The 26152-nt window shown below is 42.6% G+C and overlaps 1 protein-coding gene across 4 annotated transcripts in view; it reads left to right on the forward strand.

Moving 5' to 3' along the window:
* The window catches only part of LOC135216276 (intermembrane lipid transfer protein VPS13D-like), a 999641-nt gene that overhangs the window by 536396 nt on the left and 437093 nt on the right, over nucleotides 1–26152 (forward strand). For all 4 annotated transcript variants that reach the window (XM_064251439.1, XM_064251442.1, XM_064251440.1 and 1 more), the window contains one exon: nucleotides 3753–3914. In XM_064251439.1, coding sequence (XP_064107509.1) covers nucleotides 3753–3914 — 162 coding nt within the window. The remainder of the gene's footprint in view (nucleotides 1–3752; nucleotides 3915–26152) is intronic.

The raw sequence follows: 26152 nt of genomic DNA on the forward strand, positions 1-26152 counted from the left end.
GGGGAAGAAGATCCAGGAGCGCCCAAGGAAAGACCTTGGGCGCCCGACACACCTACCTCAACCAACAAATCCTCTGCCCCTACCGCCATAGGCTCGATGTTCAGGTCCAGGTTAGCCACATCTGGGACCGGCTCCTGCGTAGAGACGGACCCGAACGCCTGCTGCACCTCCTGCTGGATCGAAGCTATTAGAGGGGGCTGAGAATGGGGTCAACATAGCCGGTCGACTTGCCACCGGGGAAGATCTGAACGGCCAGCTTCTTGTCCAGAATGTACGGCTGGCCCTTGGCGGCGTTCTTCCCGAAGCCGCCCACCCAAGCCTTCAGGGTTGCCAAGGCGACTTCCTTCACGGCGGCAGCCTGAAAGAGAAGGCGAAATGAAGCTTCTAGCGGCGGAGACAGGGTTGAACAAAGCTTAAAACTAAGTGTTATTAGTGATAAGACCAAGAAGTCTAAGAGTAGACTTACCCCACCCAACAGCTGACTAACAAGGTTGTAGCAGATGGTGCAAGCTTCTGGGTGCCAGACGATCAGTCCATTGTGAGTGGTGGCACACGGGGCGTGAGTCCTACACTCCTCATGGGCGCAGGGGTCGTAGAGTGTTGCGTTGCAACCCGGGACCTGACAGTTGGTAGCCTGTAAGTGGAGAGATACATAAGTATCAGGTGCACACTTACAGCCTAACAATTGCTCCGCTGCATGCCGGAGCGTGAAAGTTAGATTAAACCAGAGCCCCGCCATAATACGTGTGGTAACTAGGCGGTTGGAGTTTGTCTAAGGCTACGCCGGAGACAGGAAAAAGATTCTAACCAGGAGTGGTGAGGAGCCATGAAACCACGACGGAGAACGACGGAGATGGCACACATAAATAAATTAAAACTAAAATTCACCGTAATATTAGGGTATATCCGTATATATAACGAAGTATAAAATTTCCTGTCTACTAGAAGAGTGCCCGGGTAAGGAGCGAGCTCTCCTCCGGTAGCGGAAAAAAGGATATAGTAGGCAAGCAACAGACCACTAGTAATGTCCACCCCGCCCGCTGGCGGAGCCAGACGAACCTATAACCAAAGGGGCCCCCGGCTTCAGCGGAGGCTCCGTTCATTACAGTAGGGGAAGGGTGGGACTGAAGCAATAGGTGGGGGGTCCCGGCGTAACACGGTGGGAGAGATAGAGAGGGGGGGTGGCCTACCCCTCCCCGTCCCTACAGCTACCCGCTCGGTGACCCGGTACCCGAGACAAGTGGTCGCCCTGTACCCCAGCTGGGAGGGAGCTCCTGGCCTCCTCAGAGGGAGAGGGAGGAAGGCTACTGTGGTTGTCATGGCAACCAAGGAGTCCCCCAGACCCCTCCCTATACCTGGTAGGGAGGGAAGGGGAAGGGTAAGGTGCTATGGGACACGTGATCGCAGGTGGCCTAAGCCGCGATAGCAACACAACCATAGAGGGGCCACGTGAACCAGACTGTACCAACACATGGTACATGCACCTCGGCTAGCCTAACACCCTAAATAACACTGATAATACATCGTAAAGGGGGAAAAGACACTTTTAGTAAAAGAGAAAGAAGCCCAGGAGGAGGCAAGCTGTTCCGAAGAACAGTTGACTACTCGGAGCCAGCGGTAGCCGATGTAGAGCAAGAGCCGGGATGCTGGGCCAGAAACACGGTATAGCCCTAAATACCAAACTAAGAGAAATGGTAAAAGGGCTGTCCTAGCTATAAAAACGATGTAATAAACGATGAACGTAATATTGTAAGCCCATAAGTATAAGATGTCCCAGTATGGGAGACCGGGAAATCTTAACACGAGGCAGGCGGCACGCAGCCGCCACGAGTCAACCGGGAGACCGTATATGACCTATTAAGAAGGAAAATACTGGTCCCTGGAAGACTAAAAAACTGTAAAATACTACTTATGAGGCACTTAACTTAGCCGATGCGATAGCTGCACGTTCCATCGTAATGACGAGGTAAAATTACGAAAACACAACACGAGAGGAAAAAGCACTCAAGCGCTGCGAACCTAATGATTAAGGATGACCGCTAGGGGCGCTGCTGTCCGTGGCGTCGGTAGTAGTAGTAGTAGCAGCGGCCGCATCACCCTTTGTTATCAGCTCTCTCTGGTGGGGATTTTATGTTGGAAGGTCTAAATGGTGAATGACTCGTGGTAGTGATCCCACTCGCCTATATTCTCATACCGACACTTCTTTTATAGAGTGAGCGAGTCAGTTTTACTGACATTTTCTTAATTTTGTTTTTCTCTGGTAATTTTAGATTAATTTTGCCTAGAAAGAATGATGTTAAGGATACTTTCATAGGCCGACACGAGCTGAGCCCAGAAATAATAATTAGTAATAATAATAATAATTAATAATAATAATAATAATAATAATAATAATAATAATAATAATAATAATAATAATAATAATAGATGAAGGAGAAGGTGAAGAGGCACAGTGTATTGTAAAAATAGGGGAAATACTTTTACTAGTGAGAATACTGTGCACTTACCAGTACAACAATCACGGCCAGACACACATGTTGTTTTGGATAGACTGTCTGGGACTCTTACAGGAGGTTTGTATAGCGTGCAATGATTGGTTGTTAAGACAAGCTTCTTATGGGGAAACTTTCTGGTTGGGCGGGAGGTGGGCGAGAGAAGCCTCCCTTGGCAAGCACCATGCACTCCTATTGGCTCACTCCCTCAGCCAGCACATAAGCCTCTGGTTTATAAGCACAGCACTACTTGCATCAAGTGACAACAAGTTTGGATGTGTAAGTTTGTCCTTTCTTATGCTTCTTCAGTAATTTTGACCATAAAGACAGTAGATATCAGTGTTGCAAATGTCCTATTCAGAGAGAGGGAGAATTGGCGATTCTGCCTATATGTATAACACTTTTGGTGGCGGCAGCACTTGAGCCCCTGTGGTTTTAAGGCCCTCATATATGTTAGCAGCTACAATGAAATTTATTTGAAAATGAGATGCTTTTGAATAAGTTTGACGTTGAATATAAAAAAACCAAGGCAGTGTAAAAGTATAATTATGTGAATGAAGTAGGAAAATGTAAAGAATATTATTAATTTACTCTACCATAAATTATTTCCATCTTTGCTGTGCTCTTCGTATTATGCACCTATTTTGGAATGCTTAAATAGAATTGTTAAGTTTTGTTTTATGATTGATTATCAGGATTATCTCACATCAAGTTGTGTTAAGAAGCATAAATAAACTATATCAATGCTAAATTCCCATCTGTCACATCAACTACAAGATATAAACAATTTATCTGAACTTGGATGTAGGAAGAGTATACATTTTAATTAAAGTTATTTTTTCAAATTTTTATTTGATCTGCAATAAGTAAAAATTTTCACATAATCTCTAAAATGTTATTATTGTTCTGAAAACAAATAATTCATAGGAAAGTATCCATCATGGTGAGTCAAGGTGAGATACATATATGGTGTATGCTTTATAAGAATTTCATTTGTTTGATTATAAAAAGGTATTTTTTACAATGTTAATTTGATTCGCAATAGTAAAAATTTTCATATAGTCTCTAAAATGTTATTATTGTTCTGAAAACATATAATTCAGAGGAAAGTATCCATCATGGTGAGTCAAGGTGAGATTCATGTATGGTGTATGCTCTATAAGAATTTCATTTGTTTAATTATAAAAATTTGCTATTCAAAATGAGTGGTAGTCTTCATTGATATTTTATAACTATAAATTCTTATTGTGATTTCAACAGGCTTGAAGGAGAGAACAGCATGATATCTGGAGAAGAAGGGTTGAAAGCCATGGTTGGTAGTCCTCAGGGATATCGTAGACGTTCACCATTTATACCCTTTGCTCTGAAGAATGACACTGGATGTGATCTTTCTTTTGCAACTTTAACTACAACCCCTGACAGGTAAAAAAAGCCAGTGCTCTATTGCTTGTATTTTGAACTGTTTCATTTGTTAATATATTTATCATAAATTTCCAATGCCATGAAGTAGGTTGAAATGATTCTTAAAATTCATAATTGAAAGTATGTATTTTAATGGGTATTTGATCCGCCACCCCAAAAAATAAAGAAAATGATGTTATTGCCAGCAGATGATACTTGTGTTCTTTACAGCAACTTTCAAGCAGCATTGCTTTTAGCCTATTACGCATCATCCATTCCCTTCCCTAGCTTCAACTTTGCCATGCTTAATATTTTCAGTCCTAATTTGATAAGTTCATTTGGGGAACCCTGTGAGTACCTTGATATCACCCAGTGTTTTCATAAAACTACGTGGTAATAAATAGACAGTAAAATATCATTGCAGGGCAACAGTGCTTGGTTCCAAGATTTTTAGCTTTCCTTCACCCCAATCATCTCTTGGTGCATGCTCTCTGCTGTCAACTCTGCATCTGATCTCTTTGGTCTCTTCCCACCTTGCTGTCCAGTGCTTTAAGTTCACAGTCCTGAAATTTTCCCATCACTCAAGAACAGAATTTTTAGGTGACCCATATGACCATGTAGAAGTGTAATTTAGTATATCCTGAAGTGACATCAGTGACAATAATAAAATAATAATAATAATAATAATAATAATAATAATAATAATAATAATAATAATAATACAGGCGGCCCTCGGCTAGCGGCAGGGGTTCCGTTCCTGGCCGCCGACGCCAAGCAATTTTTGACGCTAAGCGATTTAAAGCCTACAGCCACCGCACACCTTTCGAAACTCTAGACCAGTCAGAGGCGCCGTAATCCCACAACGGCGTAATAAGTAAAATTATATTTATGCAGTATAGTACTATAGAATTTACTGTACAGTAGTACTGTACAGTACATTATAGCATTGTAAATACTGTAAAGTGAAAAAAGCCTAGCTTTAATCCTTTGGGTGTCTAGAGTATGTAAAGATATAATAAAGTTTATACAGTGTACAGGTAGCTGTAGTGTTCAAGTTACATCATTAGTCTTACGATAGTCCGATTTTATGAGAGATCAAATTACAATGGCCTAACTTTATCCATCTTCTAGTTACATAAGTTTAATAACTGCAAAAGAGAATGATGAAAGTATAGTTTTAACGTTATACTCGTTGCGTGAACGTGTACAGCCATGAACAACCGAACGAGAAACTACTTTTTTTTTTTCTAAGCAGTACAACCGAACTGGATAACATCCGTTTGGCTTGTATTTCAATCATCGTACTACAGTACAACATTACCGTAGTTGTTATAAATGGTGTTATGTATTGAATAGAACTGAGATATCTTAATGTAATAACTTTATTCGCTATAGATCAAAGATCAATATAGATTAAAGATCAATTGGGAAATATACTGTTAAATTTAAACCTAGTTATAACTGAAGCTGAGAAAACTGTTCAAGCTGCTAATGACTATTATTGTACATCGGCAACAAGGATAAAACTGCTGTAGACATATGCCATCAAACACAACCATAGATAAAATTGGGATAAAATCATTTTAATCAAAACTACTGTGCTTGAAAGAACACATTTTACTGTTGGTTTCACGCCGATATAAGATAAATAACGTAAAGTTCGTATTATGATGATATAAAGGATTATTGCGAACGGAACCACAATTTTTACGCAATAAACATGCCGCCAACGTAATCTGTTAACGAAAAAAAAAAGTAGTTCACAATCACAACGAGACATATTCAATAAATATTTCCACCTAAAAACACGTTTTATAAGGAAAAATAACTTTGTATCATATAAGTCAAGTATCTAGATATTCGTTTATGCTAACTAGAAGCAAGAGCATTAGCTCAGAATTGCGTTATGATGAAACAAACTCGTATTCATCAGCTGATTTCAAACCACAACATTGGCCGCTCCGCGGAATACTGGCTTAAATTTGCTGTAGTATTTTAAAATACAATAATATGAGAATACATACAATATTCTTGGATACAGTGAAATAATGTATAACTTTTTAAAGGATTTATGGAAAAGATGCATAATTAATAAAATAACACAATGCATTTTTCGGAACTGGCGGACAAGAACGAACATGAAAAAACATCCCCTGACAACGTGAAGCGTAGTTACAAAGGCTGCCTTAATTTGTATCTTATTTCTGTACAAAAATGAAAATACCTTTACGTAATAATATTTTCATACACATTTTAAACATAAAAGCATAAACATTTTAAAAATCAACACATCGATCGCTAAATTTGCACTCTTTTTAACTTGATATTTTCGGAAGAGCGGCAGACGTCGGTATACGAACTTGAAAAAACATCGTTATCGATAACTTGAAGGGCAGTTTCAAAAGCTGCCTTTTATCATATATCTGCACAGAAATAAAAATACCCTATTTGTAATACATTTTCATACACATTTTAAACATAAAAGCATAAACATTTATAAAATCTACACATCGATCGCTAATTTGCACTTTTTTTAAATCTATATTTTCGGAAGAGCGGCAGGCGGCGGCTCACAAGAAAGACCGTGAAAAAACATCGTATTTGATAACGTGAAGGGCAGTTTCAAAAGCTGCCTTTGTATCATATTTCTGTGCAGAAATGAAAATACCTTACACATAATACATTTTCATACACATTTTAAACAAAAGCATGAGCATTTATAAATCGACACATCCATAGCTAAATTCGCACTAATGTAACTCTATTTTCGGCATAGAACAGCGTCAGAGGCATATATTTTACCCTAATACCTACGTATTAACTCTCCATAAAGTTTGTTAATATATTTTGCATAACCTTTATCGTCTGAACGGCATTTCTACAAATGTATGAACTCGTTAGACAACGGCGCTAGCGGCGCTGTTAACTGAAAATTGTGCCGTCAAGATACCTTGAAAATGCCTTATTTTTTTAATGAATATTTTTGACGACCGCCGTAAAACCGATTCGCCATTGAGCGATTGCGCCGTTAACCGCGGGCCGCCTGTAATAATAATAAAAGAATACTCATAGCATGAGTCTTAAAATGAAGAAACAAATCCACAATTATATAACATAACTGTGGAATTGTTCTCCAGTAATGATGATATTAATAGGTTAGCAAATCTACTGTAATACATTTATGAGAATATTGTTTAAAAATACACAAAAGAGTGCTTTGGGGAACTTGCCCAGTTCTTGAGAACTTGTAAATTTTAAAAAACCATGGGAAATGCATCTTTGTGGTATTGTTTTCCAAGAAGGATAATAATAATAGTGCTTGGTCAGCTGTCTTTGGCAACACATGGCAATGATGATGTCAGTAAGACCTCAGTCAGCTTATGATTGTGAGAGATTAAACATTTTCAAAATGCAAATGGTGCATGATCTCGTTGTTCTTGTTTTATAACAGACTATACCGATGATAATGCGTGCGGTATACTGTAATTTTATACCAATTGTAAACAACAATTTTATTAAAATTTTAGCTATTTTAGATACTTGTATTACAAACACTATCCAACATACGAGTGAGTTGCAATCCGAATGGCCGTTTGTATCTTGATTTTTTTGTAAGTTGGTCTTCATGCCTATTTCTGTACAGTATGATATAAAATCAATACAGTATAGTATGTTATTTTATTCTAAAACACAGTACAGTACTGAACACTGTATGTACAGTAGTACGGTAATTTATAGAGTACATTTATACCTAATTAATAAAAATGATACTTGAAACATAATTAAATTGTGATGATAATACAATTGTTTCTTACTTAACACAATTTTAATTAATGATCACATTTGTTTTGTGTCTCTGAAATTGAATGTTCATTTGACTTTTGTAAATAGATACTGTTAGTGTAACAGTCTAACTGGGTACAACATTTCACGCACACACACACACACTCACATTTTGGCAGCCTACTTGACAAGTTTTGCCATTACAGTCATATCCCTACATACGAAAGTCCCTATGTATGAAAAATCCAGGTTACGAAGGCAGAGACAAAGGTTTTTTTCTTCCGTGTATGAAAATAATTCAGGTTGTGAAAGGGTGTATGTACTGTAAAGTCCCGAGATTCGCCGGGGCTGCCGAGAACAATTTTAAAACTCACGCACCGCCAACTTAGTAGACTCGCCACCATCCTCCCGCTCTCCCATTGGTTCCTGATGCTAGTCACCGCTGTAAGATCCTGCTCTCCTATTGGTCAGCATCTGTCCCATCATGCCTCTATGTAAAGGCGTCCTTTACATGTTTTTATGCAGTGGTATCGTAAACACCTGGAATTTGTTTTTTCACATAGATTTTGTTTGTTTACTTAAATTCGTGTTAGTGATTTCGCTTTCATTGTACTGTAAGTTACTTTATCGTGTTGTGTGTGAACTTAATTACTTACGTTATTAGACATGGGTCCCAAGAATGTTGCTGAAGTTCACGGAAAGAAGAGGATGCTTTCTATGGAGACGGAGATGGAGATAATCAAGAAGTGTTAATGTTTTCTGCCATTTGTTAATGTGTTTCGTAAATTTTAGTGTTAATGTTTTCTGCCATTTTTTAATGTGTTTCATAAAGTTAAGTGTTAATGTTTTCTGCCATTTGTCCTCCTCCTCTGTTGCCACTTTCGGAGATCATCTCACTCGAAAGGTAAGGTTCCACATTTTACTACATATGTACGTACATGTACCTACAGCATTTTTTGTACCATGTACACTAATACACTTTATTTACAGGTATAGTACAGGTTAGGTTAGTTATTGAATGGTCCAACAGGTATAGTATAGGTTAGGTTAGGTATTGAATGGTCCAAATTGTTGTATTTCATTGTTTATTGGTCAATTTAGCTTTATTATAAAATTTACTGTGGTGTTTTTGTAGGGCTTGGAACGAATTAGGCAATTTACATGCATAACGTGGTTCGAGATACAGAAAAATCAGGTTACGAAAGCTGCTTCAGAACGGATTAATTTCGTATCCTGAGGAACCACTGTATTTATAAAACCACTTGAACAAAAATAAATTGGAGAATTCTATGTGTATGCTACTATGTACTACATACTGTACTGTAGTATTTTTAGAATCACTTTTGAAACCCTCAAAGAATTCATCAAAGGAATCATCAAACATGCTGCTTAAACGTGGAATGACAGTAAAAAAATTAGTTTATGAAACAGTACGTAATAGTACATACTACATACAGAACTATGTATATATTAGGGCTGTTGCCTTGTATAATAAGGTGCCCTATGAGGTAATGTTAGACTTGCGATAATCTTACGCTAAGTCGGTTGGTTATGCACTTCCATACTCATTGGAGTGTCTTGGGGTTTGTAGATCACTTACGAAGTCGGTATTATCTTCTTTGGTTATGACGACGATGTGTTAAACTCATGATGATTCGGCAATGATGTGAGGTTCTAGTAGAAAACACGAAGTATAAAAAAATACTTATATTCTCTGAGATTACACGATGAAGTTCAGAGGAAATTTGCACAGGTCTTCTAATGACGATGGCTTGATCGCTTCTGCCAATGATGATGGCTAATTCTGTTCTGTTCTGTCTACCATCTCGGTTACAAGTCATAAAGGAAGCAGACAGTAGCTCGAACATATGAACATACATACAAAATGAGACACACTACAGATCATGTAGGCCATTTGAATTATAGGTCGCGGTAGTTGTCTCAAGCAGGGAGCTTGGACTAATGTTTCAAAACAAATGAATGACCACAGGTGTATACGTCATCTTAGCGTCTCTGGTCTGATCACATTCCTGCAAGCAATCTGGTTGACCTCTTTAGTTTTAGTCTTTTATATATATGGAATAACATTCCATATTTTTATTATGTAACTCTTACATATATACGTACAGAGTAACTGTGTGCTAGTACGTACACTAGTAGTATACGCTGTACGTACTAGTACACATACTACAGTAAAACAATTTATGTACTACTATGTAGTACGTACATAAAACAAATTACTTTTACAGTAGTATACATATGAACTACTACAATAGTAAAACAAATGAAAAAAAATCCTAACCAGAGACAATAGTACTAGCTGGAGAGGCTGATGGGTCATCAGGATCAGGACCTGGAAGGTGGTGGCTCAATCCTGGAATGATGATAAAAAAAGATTAGGTTATGCAACAGCACTGTAGTATTGTACATATTATGTACATAAATATATACTATTAGTACAGTACTTAGTATGTAGTAGTATATTGTGCATATAGTAGTGCATATAAAACATTTACCAGTATACAGTGGTACCTCGAGATACGAAAGGCTCAACTTACGAAAAACTCGAGATACAAAAGCTAATACGAAAAATTGTACGGCTCTACATACGAAAATTGCTCAAGATATGAAAGGTTGTTGCTGTAAAGTCCAAGCTTCGCCTGGACCACCGATAACGAATTTGAAACTCGCGCGCCGCCAACTGAGTAGACTCGCCACCATCCTCCTGCTCTCACATTGGTTCCTGATGCGAGTCACGGCATGAGTTCCTTCTCTCCTATTGGTCAGCATCCCTCCCATCATGCATCTACTACGTATACGTGGTAGCAGCATCGTTATCGTACGCATGCGGTATTCGTTTGTTCTAACAATTTCGTTTATTAACGTAAATTCGTTAGTGATTTTGTTGTATATAGTATACTTTATCGTGTTGTGTGAAAACTTTACTCCATACTTATACGTACTACATAACGTAATTACGTACAGTATAACATAATTACATACAGTATATACGTAGTCATGGGTCCCAAGAGACTTGAAATTCACGGAAAGAAGAGGATGCTTTCTTTGGAAACGAAGATGGAGATTATCAAGAAGTATGAAGCTGGTATGTGATTGAGTGTGATCGCCAAGGAATACGACCGAAATCCGTCGACAATAGGCACCATCCTTAAGCAGAAGGATGCCATCAAAGCAGCTACACCGTCGAAGGGCATCACTATTTTGTCCAGCAAGAGGACCCACGTGCACGACGAGATGGAACGGCTGCTCCTCGTCTGGATAAAAGACAAAGAAATCGCTGGCGATACGATAACGGAGACGGCAATCTCCCACAAGGCCAGCGCTATTTTCGGCGATTTGATTGCCCAGGCTGAAGACGACGGAGGAGAAGGGACATCAACGCCAACCCTAGACTTCAAGGCTTCGCATGGGTGGTTCGAGAAATTCTGTAAATGGACTGGCATCCATTCGGTGGTGCGGCATGGGGAGGCTGCCAGCTCGGACACAAAAGCAGCCGAAGCCTTTCAAAAGATGTTTGACGAGGTGATGACCAAGGAAGGCTACAATTCTCAGCAAGGCTTCAACTGAGACGAGACTGGCCTTTTTTGGAAAAAAATGCCTCGTTGGACGTACATCACGGAGGAAGAGAAGAAGCTACCCAGGCATAAGCCTATGAAGGACAGGCTTACTCTCGCACTGTTCGAACGCCAGTGGGGATTGTAAGGTGAAGCCCCTACTTGTGTATCGTTCCGAGACTCCTCGAGCCTTCAAGGCCCACAAAGTGCTTAAAGAGAAGCTTCCAGTGATGTGGAGGGTTAATGCGAAAGCCTGGGTAACGAGGCTTTTGTTCACCGAGTGGGTAAATCTGTGTTTCGGTCCGACAGTGAAGAAATTCTTGGAAGAGAAGCGCCTCCCTCTGAAATGTCTGCTGGTGTTGGACAATGCCCCTGCTCACCCTCCTGGCCTCGAGGAAGATATCCTTGCGGAGTATTCCTTAATCAAGGTTCTTTATCTTCCGCCTAACACCACCCCTCTCCTCCAGCCCATGGACCAGCAAGTGATAGTGAACTTTAAGAAGCTGATTCGAAACATCTTTTCAAGAGATGTTTCAACATCACTGATACCACAAACCTTAACTTGCGTGAATTTTGGAAGGAGCATTTCGATGTTGTGATATGCATCCGACTCATCGACCAAGCTTGGCAGAAGGTTTCGAGGCGAACCTTGAATTCCTCGTGGAGGAAACTCTACATATGTACTACATATACTTTACAGTATATACTATGTATTAGTAATATATATAAAACAATTTAGTGTACATAGTATTACGGATATATAGTACATTAAAACAGATAAAAGGATTAGTATTAATTCCTTACCAGAAGACGATGGAGATAACTATTATTTCAGGTTCAGGATCGGAAATTCTTTCTGCAATAAATAGAAAAATATGATTGGGTTGTACATATGTTATGTACTACATACGTACATACACTGTTGTAAAAATTATAGTATGTACTACACTATACGGCAGTGTACTTCAGTATGTATGTATACTATTCGTACTGTGTATACTAACCATTTATGTAACAGTTTTATTGTATAAAATTTATCACAATTTATAAAACATTTTAATATAATAGTAAAGTACTGTACAGTGGCAAACAAAAAAGTTAATTCCTTACTTACATTAAGAGTGGCAGGTGGTGCTGGAAACTTTCTCTTGAAGCCAAACACCTCAAGTTTAACTTGGATGGTTCTCTTCTGTTGCTTCTCCTTTACAATCTCCTTATAAAAGGTAAGAATATCTTGAACTTTCCTTTGAAACTTCATGAACCTTTCCACCTTAGGGTCCTGTCCCTCGATCATTACCAGTGCTTGCCCAAAGCAGGCCACAGCTTGTGACAAGATCGTAGCATTTAATGCCCTTGGCTTTTTGGTTGGTACCTCTTCCTCCTCCTCCTCGACCATCTGATTCTACAGCTTCAGGAGGTCCTCTGCTGACAACTCCTCTCCATGGGATTCTAGCACCTCGGTAACATCCTCAGCTTCCACCTAATTGAGATCCCTGCCATACTGAAGAATGTTTCTTCTCACAGCATCAACAGTCTCTCCCTCCTCAAAGCTTGTAAAGTCCATCACAAAATCTGGACACAGGCTCTTCTAGGACCCATTCAGAGTGGCTCTCTTGATCTCATTCCAAGCATCCTCGATGTTCTTGATAGCATCCAAAATACTGTAAGACTGCCAGACTTGCTTGACATCCGCCTGCCACTGCTCCTTTCGGTGATTCTGGGGACATAGCGAAATGTCCTCCTGGTGTAGTAAGCCTTGAAAATAGCAATGAGTCCCTGATCCATCGGTTGCAAAAGCGATGTGGTGTTTGGTGGAAGGTAGTCTACCTTCACTTTGGGATAAATATCACTCAAATTAGTAGGGTGACCTGGGCTCATTGTCCAATACCAGCAATTCTCTACCCTTCTCTTCCAAATACTTCTTAACTGATGGTACAAAGTGATTATTAAACCAGTCAAAGAGACTAACAGTGACCCAGGCTTTCTTGTTAGCCTTCTAAATGACAGGGAGATGAGACTTGAAAACTCCCTAAAGTACCCTTGGATTTTCAGCCAAGTACACTAACATGGGCTTCAGCTTGAAGTCACTTCTGACATTGCTCCCAAGAAGCAAGCTCAGTCTCTCCTTACTGACTTTACTGACTTTATGGCCTACTGCTGTCTACTCCTCCTTGGATATGTAGGTACGACTAGGCATACGATTCCAAAATAAGCCTGTCTTGATATGATTAAACCAGCCTTTGCTGGCTATAAACTGTTCTTCAGATGTGCTACTTGCGCCTCTTTTCTCCACTACTGCTTGATACAACTCCCTGGCCTTCTCCTGAAGCAAAGCAAGGCTCACTGGAATACGCCGTTGGTTTTGGTCTTCCAGCCAGATCAACAACACATTCTCCATCTCCACAAGATTGGGGTTATGTTGCTTACCAATCCTTGTCATGGCACCTTGAGTAGTGACAGCCCTCATAGAAGTACCACCTTTCATGTGTTCTAAAACATGTTCCTTGTCCTTCACTATAGACTGAACAGTAGTTCTTTTCAGTCCAAGGGCACAGCTAATCTCAGTATTTGTCTCTCCTGAAAGAAGAGCATTAGGTTAACCAAGGTCAGGAATTTGTTATAAAGAATTAGGGTACATACTGTCCCCGTAGTCGGCATGCAGTACAGTACAGTACAGTACTATATTCAAAAGACCCTGACATAATATTAGTATAAGTAGTATAAATGTTTAACAGGGTAAAATATCACCCATGACACGCTAAATATGTAAAACACCTTTTCACTCAATATGTATGTATTATGCATTCAATTGGTCAAACAAAAGAAAAACTACAACAAACCTTTCAAAAGATTGAAGTTTCATAAAAAAATGAGTTACTGTCACTGCCAATTGAAATAGAATATACCAAGCATGTGAAGTCTGCATGTATACAGTATACTGTACTGCTACTATGTATACTTTACTGTAAATGCATTTTTCTGGATGTGTCATGCACATTTTCATTCTGTACCCATTTATTTGGTTAAACCATAAGAAAATAAAGCTTTAAAAAACCTTGCAAAAGACTGAAGTTTTTACTAACAAAATACATTATAATTAACTGCCAAATTGATAATATATAAGCATGCTAAGTCTTTGTAAATGCAATGCATTTTTTTGTAACAGAAACGCTGAAGCTCTGCGGCCAGACTAACAAAGTAATTTTCATAAAATGATCCTAATAAAACTTAGTATCATATGAGATGTTTATGTAGCACGTTAACGAATTCATTTAATCAAACCAGCGCAAGTGAACAACTTCATTTCTTGATAATGTGAGGTGGGGACCGTGCTACATACAGGTAGTTCTTGACTTACGACCGCAATTGGTTCCGACCAACCAGTCGTAAATCGATTTGGACGTAAGTCGGCCCATGCTAATTTACTGTAAGAATATTATACTAGCCTAGCCTACACTAGGGTAATCAGTACCATCTTTACATATAGGGTAGCCTAGCCTACACTACACAGCATACCTTATACATATATGGCATAGTAATTATTAATTTCAGCTAATTCTCTAGGTTCAATGCACATTGGCTTATGATAATTCAGTACAAAGAGAAACTGAATAACATTTAACAAGTTAGCGTTGTGTATACGAGGATGATAGTACATAGTACAGGCAGTCCTTGGGTTACGACGGTGTCGGCTTACGACGTTCCGAGGTTACGACGCTTGTCAATAGATGTTATTTCCAGGGTTACAGCGCCTACAACGCTCATCTGGGAGATGAAGTATGACACCAAAAATGCAAAATAATCAATATTTGAAGGTTTTTTTTGATGAAAAATGCCATAAGAATGCAGTTTACTTAGTTTTCAATGCACCCAAAGCATTAAAAGTAAGGTTTTCTTAGGATTTTTGACAATGTTCCGGCTTACAACGATTTTCGGCTTACGACGCGTCTCAAGAACGGAACCCCCGTCGTAACCCGGGGACCGCCTGTATATCATATATATACGAGTACAGTATCCTAGCCTACAGTATACTGTTTATTACATATGCAGTATAATTTAGTAATTTATTAATATAAGCCAATTTGGAGGTCCAATGCATTGTGACTGATATATCAGTAGAAAAAGAAATTGGATACGAAACGGGAATCAGATTCCGACCGACACCGGCATACCTAATTGAGCAATGTCAGGCTGCTGATGGGTACGTATATTTATGAAATAAAAACACAATGAATATGCATCTTTTCCGTAAATCTTTTATATAGTTATACATTACTGTATTCAATAATATTGTATGTATGTTTTCTCATGTTATTGTATCATAAAATACTAACAAAGCGGTCAATGTTTTGGTTTGGAAGTTGGCTGATGGTGAATACGAGTTTATTTCACCGTATTTAACTCAATTCAAAGCTAATTGCCTTGCTTCTAGTTAGCGTAAAATATCTAGATATATTATTTATATGAGACAAGGTAATTTTTCATTATATGATGTGTTTTTAAGTCAAAGTATGAATTTAATGTGTCGTGAAATAAAGTATTTTTTTCGTTAACAGATTGTGTTGTGGTCATGTTTATTGTGTAGAAATATTAGGGGATTCCGTTCGCTATTTTCACTTCATTTCATAGTAGCATGAACTTTATTGTTACTTTACTTATCTTTTATCGGCTTTAAAACAACAGTAAAATGTGTTCGTTCAAGACCAGAAATTTTGTTGAAAATGATTTTCTCTCAATTTTATCTATGGCTGTGTTTGGTAGCATAAACTTACTGGAGTTATATCCTTGTTGCTGACACACGATAATAGTCATTAGTAGCTTGAAAAGTGAGCGGTGTGTGTGGAGAGGTGGGAGCTGGGAAAAAAGTGTTGTGTGTTCAGCTGGACACCACTCTTTCTTGCTCACATCGTTTCCCAGTCGTTTTAGTTGTGGGTGGTCATAAAGTCGATCAGTCATAACTTGCATAGGTCGTAAGTCGACAACTAGCTGTATTCACATAAAACCAGCACGACTAAATAACCTCTTTGTCTTGCCTTTGTATCATATTTTTGTACAAAAATGACATAGTACCCTGTAATACATTTTTCATTAAGACATTACACACAAAAGCATGAAATTTTTTTTTCAGTTACAATAGGTTAAAATAAGTGGGTAGGGCAACCTTTGCCTGAAAAAAGGGGGGACACCATATCTCAAGAATTAACCATAGAATTTTCTTGAAAATAGTCTCAGTTTGTTTCCCACATCCAAATTACCCTGGATCCAGCAATTTAACCTACTGGCATATAAGAAAATGGTGCTGGTGGCATATCACTACCATATATCTGGAATTTGCACCCAGGACAACGATCACTACCTAAATTTGCATTTTCATTCAATAATTATTTGGTTAAACCACAAGAAAATGAAGCTTTAAAGAATCTGGCATAAGACAAGTTGTACTAATAAAACGCGTTATAATTAAATCCCAAATTTATAATATATAAGCATGTTAAGTTTTTGTAAATGCAATGCGTTTCTTGGAAATGGTGGCAGAACGCTGGCGTTCTGTGGCCAGATTAAGAACTGGTGGTGCTCCGCAGCCATTTTAACAAAGTAAAAAATAAAAAACACCATTTTCAGAACGCTTTATGATGTTGTATTTAGTTTCCATGGAGATCGACTTCCTTCTTACAACCATGTCCGACAGAAGCGAGGGGATTCCTTTTGGGAGCCATGATGAAAAATACAACTATGTAGAGCGTTGCATCTGACGACCTGCTTATAGGGTAGTCACAAAGCAATTAAAGCACAAACCATGCTCCTCATGCTGCTGGGGGTTGTTTGGTATTCATCCGCCACTCATGTGCGAGTGACCCAGCCAGCAGTGAGGTCGTTGTCCGGGCAAGTGAAGTACGTAAAGTTCGCTCAGAAACGAGTTTTGTCTATCACTAAAGTATTTCTCTTATGGTGCCAAATGATAACCATGGCGCCGATAACTGAAAAAATGAGCTTATGGCACACCATAACGGTCTTATGGCACCCATAGAAACTGGTTCCTGTCCATGTACCACTAGGGTAGTTCTCTTACGGCACCAAATATGTTACTACTATCGCACTGATAACCGAAAAAATGCGCCAATAACCAAAAAAATGAGCTTCTGGCGTGCCATAGCATGACGCCGGGCTTATGGTGCTGATAACCGGATATGGTGCCACAAGAAACCTTATTTTGTTCATGAAGCTTACCTGTCAGATATATATATAGCTGTATTCTACGAAGTCCGACAGAATTTCAAAACTCCCGGCACACGCAGTGGACCGACAAGTGGTTAGTACCCATTCCCGCCGCTGGGAGGCGGGTATCAGGAACCATTCCCATTTTCTATTCAGATTTTCTCTGTTGCCGGTACTGTCAACACCTGTTTTCACTACCTCCGTCATTGGATTTTGGAACTTCTTTTGCTACTTGAATATCCTGATTGACTTTTGGTTTTTGATATTGGATCTGTGGCTAGGCATACTCTAATTGTGGACTGTTTTGATTTTGGCTCGATTATTTCCTTTAACTAAGATGTCTGGGTCTAGTTTGGGTAGCGCCAGAGTATGTTGTATGGAAGAATGTAAGGTGAGGCTACCGAAAACTTCGGTAGACCCCCACACAGTGTGCGCGAGTTGTAGAAATCATGTGTGTATGTTTGATGATTGTTGCAAGGAGTGTGAAAGTCTGTCTGATTCGGGTTGGAAGGCATACGAGTCCTATATACGCAAGTTAAAGCGTGATAGGATCAGGAGGTCTTCCTCCAGGAGTGTATCTGGCAGTATATGTCAGAGCAATAATGTTACACCTGCTACCCCTCCAGTAGAATTTATTCCTCCTAAACCTGTAATTCCTTCGGGCCCTGCAATAGCGTCTGTGGAGGGTAATGCCCTATCTATGATTCTGGAATCTTTACGTAGCCTAGAATCAAAAGTGCTCACTTTGGAAAGTGTTAATAGTGCAGTGAGGTGTAGTGATAACGTCCCTTCGGCAGGACCTGTGGACACTTCTCGGAAGATCTCGCGCCCTCTGAAGAGAACTAAGACGCTAGATGTCGCACGTGCAGCCGTCGTCTTTGGTTCCTCTGAGGAGGACGCTTCACGCCCGTTAGCTCTTTCTGCTTTGCGGTCGTCTCCTGAGCAATTTGAAGATTTTCCGCTGCAAATAGAGCAAAGATGCAAGATGTCGCACAGGCGGGCGTCATCTTTGGTCTCGGGGAGGAGGACGCTTCATGTCCTTTATCTCCTTCTGCTTGCGAGCTTCGCAGGAGAGGACGTCTTCCGACGAGGGTGCTTTTGAGCGCCCCGGTCGCTCTAGAGACAGAGCCGTGGCGGTCCATGTGAGAAGGAGGAGGGCTTCCCCTCGCCCCTCGTCTTCTCACAGGATCAGCCCTTCGCCTGATTCGTTGATTGCAGAGAGAGAGGCAAAGCCGTATCACAGAAGGAAGGATGATAAACTGCCAATCAAGAGGTCCAGGCAGTCCCCTTCTCCTCCTTGCTCCTCTTTTTCTCCTGTTGCTTCACCCTCTAGATTTCGTGCAGCTCCCCAGCAGTTGTCTAGAGAGCGCAAGGATCATCTTCCCAAACGTGCTTCAGTCGAGAGAAAGAAACATAGTTACCCTCGGAGCAAGGATGGTTTGCAAGAGATTATGCAGAGTCACGTAGCTCGCCGAGATGCCCCTCGCTCGTCTATGAGGGTCTTTCCATCGGCTGCCAGATACGATGCTAGTTCGGCAGCTAATCTGGACGCCAGGCGTGATGCTCGGCTGGACGCTCGGCTGGACGTCAGGCGTGACGGGCTGGACGCTCGGCTGGACGCTCGGCTGGACGCTCGGCTGGACGCTCGGCTGGACACTCGGCTGGACGCCAGGCATGACGTTTTGCTGGACGCTCGTCTGGATACTCAGCGTGACGCTTCTATGGACGCTCGTCAGGACGCCAGGCCTGACACTTTGCTGGATGCTCGTCTGGATGCTCAGTGTGACGCTTCGCTGGATGCTCGACAGGATGCCATTCCTGACGCTTTGCTGGACGCTCATCAAGACGATCAACAGGACGTTTTTCCAGACGCTCGCAGACGCTCGAAAGATATTTTGGACTCTACTCATCTGAATGACACTCATCATGAAGGAGACTTGTCGGAGGAAGCAACCGAAGAACAATCTTCAACACCAGCATCTTCGGATTATCGAGTCTTGGTGCGCTTACTCCGTGCTTCTTTTGAAGGAAAATTCCAACCTTCGGCCCCTCGTTCTCCCCCTTCTCACTTGTCATCTTCGAAAGCCATCAAGACTCCAGGAATCGTGAAGATGGCTACTTTGCTTTCGACCAAGAGGGCTTTTAAGAGGATACATAATTGGATGGAGTCAAGAAAAGTCCAAAACAAGAATTCTTTTGCCCTGCCCCCGTCAAGACTTACAGGCAAGGCAGGCGTTTGGTATGAGACAGGGGAGGACGTCGGACTAAGAGCTCCCTCGTCTGCCCAAGGTGACTTCGCCACCCTGGTGGACGCACTGAAGAGATCCCTTTTTTCATCAGCAAAGGTGTCTTGGACTCCTCCTGAAATAGACCACCATCTTAAGGGACTCTTCCGTACGATAGAAGTGTTTAATTTTTTGGACTGGTGTTTAGGGGTCCTGGATACACAGTCACGTAGTCCTAATTCAATTAGCCTGGGGGAGCTGTCCAGCGTTCTTGCATGCATGGACAAGGCCGTCAGGGATGGTTCTGAAGAGCTAGCTTCGCACTTCTGTACAGGAATCTTGAAGAAGAGAGCGCTCTACTGTAGTTTTACTGCGAAGGCGGTCTCTACCTCACAGAGGGCAGAATTGCTGTATGCCCCTCTTTCGAACCATCTCTTTCCCCAGGCTATGGTCAAAGATCTGGCTGTCAGCCTGCAAGAAAAGGCGACCCAAGACCTCCTAGCTCAGTCTTCGAGATGTACGGCAGTCCCTTCGATGTCTTCGCGAATGCAAGCTCCTAAGAAGCAGAAGCCCTTTCGAGGTGGAGCACCCTCGAGGCCGCCTTCTCGAGGAAGAGGCCTTTCCAGAGGCAGAGCCCCTTCTAAGCTCAGGGGCAAGAAATGAAACAACAGTCCTTCAGTCACTGGTAGGAGCCAGGCTTCGTTTATTCTCAAAAGCCTGGAGAGAGAGGGATGCAGACAGCTGGTCGCTCAACATCATCGAGAGGGGATACAAGATACCCTTCTTGAAGCCTCCCCCACTGTGCACTACACCCAGGGATTTATCACCTGTTTACCATCAAGAGAAGCAGCAGATTCTATACGATCTGCTCGAGCAAATGCTCGAAAAGAGAGCGGTGGAACAGGTCGTGGACCTGGAATCCCTGGGCTTCTACAACAGGTTGTTCCTGGTGTCGAAACAGTCGGGAGGTTGGCGACCAGTCTTGGATGTAAGCAGTCTGAATCTTTTCGTGCAGAAACAGAGATTCAAGATGGAGACACCTCGGTCAGTTCTTGGGACCTTAAGACCAGGCGATTGGATGGTGTCATTAGATCTTCAAGACGCCTATTTTCACGTCCCGATTCATCCCCAGTCGATGAAGTATCAGCAGTTTGTCCTGAAGGGGACAGTTTACCAATTCAGGGCACTTTGCTTCGGATTGAGCACGGCCCCGATGATCTTCACGACTCTTATGAAGAACGTGGCGAGGTGGCTTCATCTTGCAAACATCAGAATCTCTATGTACCTGGACGACTTGCTCATTCGTGCCTCCTCGCAAACGTGGTGTCTGAAGGACCTTCAAGCAACTTTAACTTTGGCGAAGTCCCTGGGACTTCTGGTGAATTTAGAAAAGTCACAGCTGACCCCAACACAGATTCAGATGGATTCAGTGGCTTTTCGAGCTTTTCCGTCCCAGGGATGTCAGCAGCAAGGCTTAGACAAAGTGTCAGCCTTCCTAAGGAAAGAATCATGCTCGGTGAGGGAATTGATGAGTTTGCTGGGGACCATTTCCTCGCTGGAGAAGTTTGTTTCCTTGGGGAGACTACACCTCAGGCCTCTCCAGTTCTTCCTGCAGGACAATTGGAAGGACAAGAAGAATCTGGATACGATTTTGGAAATATCGAAAGAGGTAAAGCATCACCTAAAGTGGTGGCTCTATCCGGTGAAGCTGTCGGAGGGTGTTTCTCTCAAGCTTCAGAGCCCCGACCTAGTGTTGTTCTCCGACGCGTCCACCACGGGGTGGGGAGCAACCGGGGGGTGGGGGGGGGGGGGGGGGGGGGAGAGAAGTGTCAGGCACCTGGAGAGGGGAACAGGTGTCCTGGCATATAAACATCAAAGAGATGGCAGCCATCTTTTTGGCGCTCCAGTTCTTCCAAGAAAAAGTTTCTCGTCATATAGTCCAGATCAACTCGGACAACACCACAGCTCTGGCTTACATCAAGAAACAGGGAGGAACAGATCTCCTCAGTCGGCAAGGTCAACTTCTGCCAACCAAGTGGACCCTTCACCAGGATGTATGCCAAGAGCTGTGGGAGTTATGGGGACGTCCTCTCGTAGACATCTTTGTGACGTCCAGGACGAAGAGACTTCTGCTCTACAGCTCCCCGGTGCTCGATCCAGTGGCAGTGGCGATAGACGCCCTTCTCTGAGACTGGACGGGGATGGACCTGTACGCCTTTCCCCCGTTCAAGATCCTGGGGGAGGTTCTAAGGAAGTTTGCAGCATCGGAAGGGACGAGAATGACGTTGATCGCCCCGTTCTGGCCTGCGAGAGACTGGTTCACAGAGATCATGGCCTTCGTAGTAGACTTCCCGAGGACGCTTCCATTAAGGATAGATTTACTCAGACAGCCCCACTTCGAGAGGTACCACAAAAACCTCCCCGCTCTGAGTCTAACTGCATTCAGACTATCCAAAAGTTGGCCAGAGCAAGAGGCTTTTCAAGATCTGTGGCAAGAGCTATCGCCAACGTAAGGAGAGCTTCCTCCCGCGCAGTGTACCAATCGAAGTGGGCCGCTTTCAGTAGTTGGTGCAAAAAGAACGGCATTTCCTCCACCACGACCTATGTGAGCCAGATTGCTGACTTCTTACTTTACCTGAGGAAGGAATTGAAACTTGCAGTCCCGACAATCAAGGGCTATAGAAGTGTGCTGTCGGTTGTCTTAGACACAGAGGTCTGGACTTGGCGAACGACAAAGACCTTCACGATCTCTTAAGATCCTTCGAGACCGTGAAGGTGACGCAACCTAAATTGCCGTCATGGAACTTGGACGTAGTCCTGAAGTTCCTCATGTCCAGTTATTTCGAACCTCTGCATGCTGCATCGCTAAGGGACGTTACTAGAAAAGCTGTCTTCCTAACTGCTCTGGCGACGGCGAAGAGAGTTAGCGAAATTCAAGCTATTAGCAAGCACGTTGGCTTTAAGGGACATAAGGCTGTCTGTTCTTTGAGCCTAACGTTTCTGGTGAATAATGAGAATCCGTCCAACCCTTGGCCCAGGACCTTTGAGCTTAAAGGTATGGCCGAAATCATTGGGCGCAAGCCGGAGAGAGTCCTGTGCCCTGTCAGAGCTCTCAAATTCTACTTGCGGAAAACGAAGGAGTGTCGAGGTCCTTCTAGTAACTTGTGGTGTTCGGTAAGGAAACCAAGCTTACCAATGTCGAAATGCTCTGGCTTTTTTTCTTGAGGGACACCATCAAGGAAGCGCATTCATCTTGTAAAGATAGTGATATGAAGTTGTTGAAAGTGAATGCGCACGAAGTGAGGGCTATCTCTGCCTCGGTAGCCTTCCAAAAGAACATGGCACTCAGTGACATCTTGAATGCCACATTTTGGCGTAGCAACTCGGTGTTCGCTTCACACTACCTTCGGGAGGTGAAGACGACATATGAGAACTGCTATTCGCTAGGACCATACGTCGCCGCAGACACTATATTGGGGGCAAGGAGTAGCACTCATCCTATCCTGTAGGAAATGGTTAGGTGAGCTTTTAACTTTTATATTGAGTTATGGTTGTGGGTTCAACCGCCTGAGGCGGACTTCCCTTCCTTTAGCCTAAGTTATGTGAAAAATTAACTTATGTTAGGCTAGATCAGGTGGTGGTTTTTTGCTTCGTTGCCCTTATAGTAGGGTCAAATGGTCTAGTCACATTGTGGTCACGCCCCCGTTGACAGATCATCTAGAACTCACCAGCAACACAGGTCACTACCTTGCTGGTGACTCTAGTAAAGTAGAAGCAGACTTGGGTGACAGTAATCACGAAGTCAGCTATGCTAACAGGTAAGGAACCAAGATGTCAATCATCTGCATGGATATGTTTCCCAAATCCTATTCTGTCTCTCCCTACCTCCAAAGGTGGGATTCAGCTATATATATATCTGACAGGTAAGCTTCATGAACAAAATGATATTTCTGGGCTCAGCTCGTGTCGCTGCGCGAAATATCCTTTAATCTATTATTTCTAGGGTAAATGTACTAACACATACCAGAGAATAAATAAAATAAAGAAAAAGGTCAGTATAACTGACTCGCTCACCCTCCAGGAGGGTGTCGGTATGAACACTAGGCGAGTGAGACCACTACCACGAGCCAAATGCCAATAGAAATCTCCCACTACAAAATCCCTCCAAGAGGGGAGCCGACCCACAGAGTGAGCAGCTCGTACTACTACTACTCCATCCCATGCTGCCGACTGCTGCGCCTCTGGTGGCCATCCTTTCAAGTTAGCGCACACGAGTCGGTTGTGATATTTTTCCTCTCTGTGTTTTTTGTGCCCTTTCGTTGGATTTTCTATTATGGAGCGTGCAGCTATCGCAGCAGCTAAGTTAAGTACTCAGTATTTACGGTTAGTTGGTTTTTTCCGGCCCTGAGATAGTATTTGCCGTTTTTTAGGTATAAATACGATCTCGGGGTCGGAAGCATGGCAGCATGGTTCTGCCTCGTGATGGGTTCGTTCTTGGTCTCCCATACCTAGAACATCCCCTTATTTATCTTCGCTCTATATGATTATCCGCTTTACTTAGGGTACGGTCTACTCAGGTTTGTCATGCATGCATGTATTTTACCTTACGTAGGCTTCTTCTATCCAGACCCTAGTCCAGGTTCTTAGTATCGGCCTCTGACTAGCTTTGAGTGGTAGACTTGCCTTCGGGTTAGTCGTACACTCCTGGATTTTTTCTCCTGCTATATTGTTTTCTTTCTTTCTTTTATTTATTTATACTATGTATTTTATTATTGTTGTTAGGTTAGTTAGGCGTCTGGCTTAGCCTAGGTCCTGGCTCTTTGAGCCTATACTACCGCTCATCAGTTCGGTTGCTTCCCTATAGCATCTCTCTGATCAGTTGGTTTGGCCCAGTGGGCTTATTTGCTACCGCTTTTCAGTTCAGTATGCTTCCCGATAGCATTTCTCTGATCAGTGGTTGTCCTAGGCTTAGTTGTCGTATTTGGTCTTACCGCCTCGTGGTCACTTCGTGATCACGGGCCAGCCAGACGCCTGTCCAGTCATTCTTCCCCCCCCTCCCGCTCTTCCATAGAGTCGGGCGGGGGTGGGTCGGTCTGCCCATGCTCGCTCCACATACCCGAGCCTGCCTCCTCCCTCTCTCCCTCAGGCGGAGGGGCTAGGGAGTCGGGACAGATCCAGACTGGTCTCGACCTCTCCGGCTTCTCGGTCTGGCCGGTTGGTACGGAGTGGGGGGTACTTCCTGGCTTGCCCCACCCTCCGCGCTACCTTGTCGCTCCGGGCTAGCTTGAGCCTGTATGTCTTCTCGCTCTTTCCCACCTTACTAGGGCTCCTTCCTGATCGGAGTCCTGGTATCCAGCGGAAAGTTGTTTGTCCACCCAGTAGGGTGGACCGGAGCATACAGTGGGTCTCTGCTAACCTTACCGTTTTGCTGAGTTTCTACACTCCGCTACGCACTGGACTTAGTCCGGTTTGCTTGTGTGTTAGGTTTAAGTTATCTATAAGTTTATCTTAAGTACCTTAAACCATCCCCCCTCCCTTACATGTCTTACCGGATCTCTCCGGGATTATAGCCTATTCAGGCGATGCAGGGAGGGGTTATGCCCAAATTTTTTCCGAGCTCCGGCATGCATCGGAGTTTCTTCTGTCCTTTAGACTGTAAGTGATGTTTTTAAGATACTCATGTGTCTTCCCACTTACAGGCCACCAACTGTGAGCATCCGATGTTCCGCCACACTTCAGGACCCTTGTGGACACGAAGTTTGCCGGTCCCATGCTCCATGCGCGACTCCGCTCGGGGACATCCAGGTCTGGTACCATGAGACGTGTACCATATGTTACGATCTGGTGAGCCAGCTTTTGGAAGGGGTAAGTTTTCCATCTCCAGTAGCTGCTCCGCTTCTATTTTAGCGCTTAAGTTTTCATCATTTACTTTAACTTAAGGCAATTAATTTAAGTTATACTTTAAGTTTTAGTTTTAAGTGATTCTTAAATCTAAACTACGCCCTCTCTTCCAGGCTCCGGCAGTAAGGGATACCGCACTGGCTACCCTGCGGGCCTGGGTCGGCGGTTTTGGGAAAAACGCCGCCAAGGGACAGCCCTACATCCTGGAGAAGCGGTTGGCATTATTAATCTTCCCCGGAGGCAAGGCGACAGGATACGTCGCCCGGTAGAGGCGGATCCGACTATCGCCTTCATCCAACAACAGCTGGCTACCTCATTAACTGATCAGGACCAGGATATCTCTACGGATGTCGCGACCCTAGATATTAATGTTGAACCTATGGTAGGTATAGACGACCTGTTGGTCGAGGTAGGTACGGTGGACACCCAAGGGTCACCCTTGGGCGTAACTGTTTCTTCTACTCCTGCAACCTCTCCATCCTTCCAAGGCTTTACGGGTGACGAAATATATTCTCCTCCTGGCGCTTCGGTTAGACCTAAGGTCAAGTCTAAAGTGATG

The sequence above is a fragment of the Macrobrachium nipponense genome, chromosome 6, assembly GCF_015104395.2.
Source record: "Macrobrachium nipponense isolate FS-2020 chromosome 6, ASM1510439v2, whole genome shotgun sequence".
NCBI classification, from domain to species: Eukaryota; Metazoa; Arthropoda; class Malacostraca; order Decapoda; family Palaemonidae; genus Macrobrachium; species Macrobrachium nipponense.